Source organism: Nicotiana sylvestris, chromosome 5 (assembly GCF_000393655.2).
Source record: "Nicotiana sylvestris chromosome 5, ASM39365v2, whole genome shotgun sequence".
NCBI lineage: Eukaryota > Viridiplantae > Streptophyta > Magnoliopsida > Solanales > Solanaceae > Nicotiana > Nicotiana sylvestris.
This window is the reverse complement of record NC_091061.1, coordinates 54143626-54146485: the sequence shown is the minus strand read 5'-3', so window position 1 is coordinate 54146485 and position 2860 is coordinate 54143626. Positions and strand designations below refer to the sequence as shown.

The following is a 2860-nucleotide window of genomic DNA, read 5'->3' as shown; positions in this document are numbered from 1 at the left end:
GACATAGTTGGGTGTGATCAAATTTGGCGTCATTGCTGGAGAATTAACGGTGTTATTAATTACAGCTAGAAGAATTGTTAGGATTCTTAATTTAGTCAATTTTCTTCATTTTAAATTCATTATATTGAAATTCTAACATTTGTAGTCTTGTGTGTTACATGTGCATGCCTAGAAACTTCTCAAGAACTGGTGAATTGTTTAAGGCATTATCAGATACTGAGAATGCTTTCATGGCATTAAATCGTGCAAACAAGAAGGACAAACGACAATAAAACTTGACTGAACAGACCGAACTAGACATGGGGGATGTTAGAGACAACCAAAACAACCTAAACAATATGAATGACCCGAACAATCAGGGTGTGGCACCGCTTGTGCTAGAAGTAGCCTTCTATGATTGGGCGCAACCCACCACTGAAAATCTACCAACCACAATTGCAGTCCCTCAAATACAAGCGGAGTCATTTCAAATCATAAACAACATGATACATGTGTTGTAGAATAAGGTTCTGTTCTCCGGGTCTTACATTGAAGATCTACGGCAGTATCTGAAAAACTTTTGTCAATTTGTGTCACTCAAAGGCAACTGAATGTGACACCAGAAGCAATCAGACTATTATTGTTTCCATTCTCAGTGACTGGAGAAGCTCAGACTTGGCTTAATTCACTCCCCATAAACTCCATCACCACTTGGGAGGAATTAGTCAAGCAGTTTTTGAACAAGCTCTACCCAGCCAATAAGACTTCCAGAAAAGTTGAATTCTACCCACCCAAGCAAGTTGATGAGATATTGAGCTTCAGACAGAAACTAGCTGAAGCACTACAAGAAATGTGGGAGAGGTTTAAAGGGATACTGGTTAGGTGTCCACATCATGGCATTCTAGGTCAGATTTTGCGGCAAAGGTTCTATATGGGATTGGCAGACAGCTTGAAGGCCAATATTGATGCTTCAACAGGTGGAGCATTTTTAAGCAATCATTCAGGGAATGTAAGGTTTTACTTGATAAAATGGCTCAAAACTCAAAATGGATGACAAGATACTCTATAATCACTCTTATAGTTCACTCAATACCTCTAGACCCAAACAACTCCATGGCTGAGAATATGGCTACGATGATGACGCAATTGAGTGTCCTAACCAAAAAAATTAATGAGTCAGGCCAGAAGCAGGTGCATATAGTTGACACAACAAATGGAGGATTATGCACAACATGCATTAATTAGCCATGTGTGTGATTGTGGAGTGGTGGGAGTGACAATCAGAACTATTTAGAGAATATGAACTATGTGGGAAACTATATAGGCCAGAGACAAAGTGGTCAGACATGGGGACAGCAGAATCAACAATATAGGCCAGCACAATAGCAGTACAATAATAATAATAATCCTGGAGTTGTACGATCACAGGGTCAAACTGTGCCTTATCAAAGGCAACAAGAGTACAATTAGCAGAATCAGCAACCAGCTCAACAACCTCAACAACAACAGATAGTGAGACAAGATGATGGGTTGTTTGAAATTAAGGAATGCTCCAACAACTCATTGGGTCCAGTAGGAAAATGGAAGAAAAGGTACACCTGATGCAAGAAAAGGCACACCAGATGCACGAAAAGGTAGTATCACACGACTCAGCTATCAAAGGCATTGAGATTTAACTAGGGCAAATATCCATGGACCTTAAAAATAGTCCTCAAGGGACATTACCTGTGGAGACACATGTTAACCGACAGAGTAGGGCCCGAAGCTGTTGATGGTTCTGAGTCTAAGAAATGGTAGAGGTCTTGATTACAACAAGAAATTGCTCGTGAAAGCTAACTAACTAGATACTCGTGCCAGTACCAGTTGAGGTAGATGAGTCAACTGAGCTAGCAGAGGTAAGAATCTAGCCAGCCCAGGAGGAAATAAACAAGGGAAAAGAGGTTACAAAAGAGGTTGAGAAAGTGCTAGAGAAGGTATTAGAAAAGTGCATGAGCAGGATTGAACTCAAGTCACAAGAAAGAAGCGACTACCAATACCCTTCCCACAGAGGTTGGCCAAATATCAGAAGGATGAGTAGTATAAGAAATTCATGGAGAAATTGAAGTAGATCCAGGTGAACATTCTACTGATTTATGCCTTGAGAGAGATACTTGGTTATGCAAAAATGATGAAGGACTTGATGTCTCGCAAGTTTGACTTTCAAGACTTGGCAACTATTACACTAACTCGGACATGTAGTGCTGTCGTGACGAGACCCATAGATGAGAAGCTATCCGACCCAGGGAGTTTCACAATCCCATGCACAATAGGTAGCTATGTTTTTGCTAAAGTATTGTACTATTTAGGGGCTAACATAAACTTGATGCCCTTGTCTATCGATAAAAGGTTAGGCATTGAAAGAGCAAGACCCACATCCATGTTACTACAGCTAGCCGACCGAATGTTGAAGAGGCCATCAGGTGTACTTGATGATGTACTTGTGCAGGATGGAAATTTTGTGTTTCCGATAGATTTTGTCATTCTGGACTACCAGGTTCACAAGGAGATTCCTATAATTTTGGGAAGGCCATTCTTGGCCACTGGGAGAGCTCTAATTAATTGTGAAACTAGAGAGCTAAAGATGAGATTGAACGGTGGAGAGATAATGTTTAATGTGCAGAAGTCTATGTGGTGACTCTGTGAGTTTGCTAACTACTCTATGATAGAAGTTGTGGATGTAATTTTAGAGGAGGAAGATAAGGCATTGAATGCATAAAAGACCCCCTAGCAGCCTACCTGATGAACCTAGAAGAGGTAGATGGTGAGTACTTGGCGGAGTGGGTTTTGGCCCTTGAAGGCCAAGGGTACTGGAAAAGAGATTTGGAATTCGAGACTTTACACT

At 40.8% G+C, this 2860-nt stretch overlaps 1 protein-coding gene and 1 non-coding gene across 2 annotated transcripts; one reads left to right on the top strand and one right to left on the bottom strand.

Annotated features, from left to right (window-relative positions):
* Positions 1 to 772: 772 nt before the first annotated feature.
* Positions 773 to 879, bottom strand: LOC138869844 (small nucleolar RNA R71). The gene has a single exon (XR_011400095.1). It is a non-coding gene; the product is annotated as a small nucleolar RNA R71 (small nucleolar RNA).
* A 1264-nt stretch (positions 880 to 2143) lies between these two features.
* On the top strand, positions 2144 to 2653 carry LOC104247842 (uncharacterized). Its single transcript, XM_009803965.1, has one exon. It carries the CDS (start codon positions 2144 to 2146, stop codon positions 2651 to 2653), a length of 510 nt encoding a protein of 169 aa, XP_009802267.1.
* The last annotated feature ends 207 nt before the right edge of the window (positions 2654 to 2860 follow it).

Bases quoted from the DNA above. Each gene is read 5' to 3' on its own strand.
- LOC104247842 (XM_009803965.1), top strand. From the start codon at position 2,144: ATGATGAAGGACTTGATGTCTCGCAAGTTTGACTTTCAAGACTTGGCA.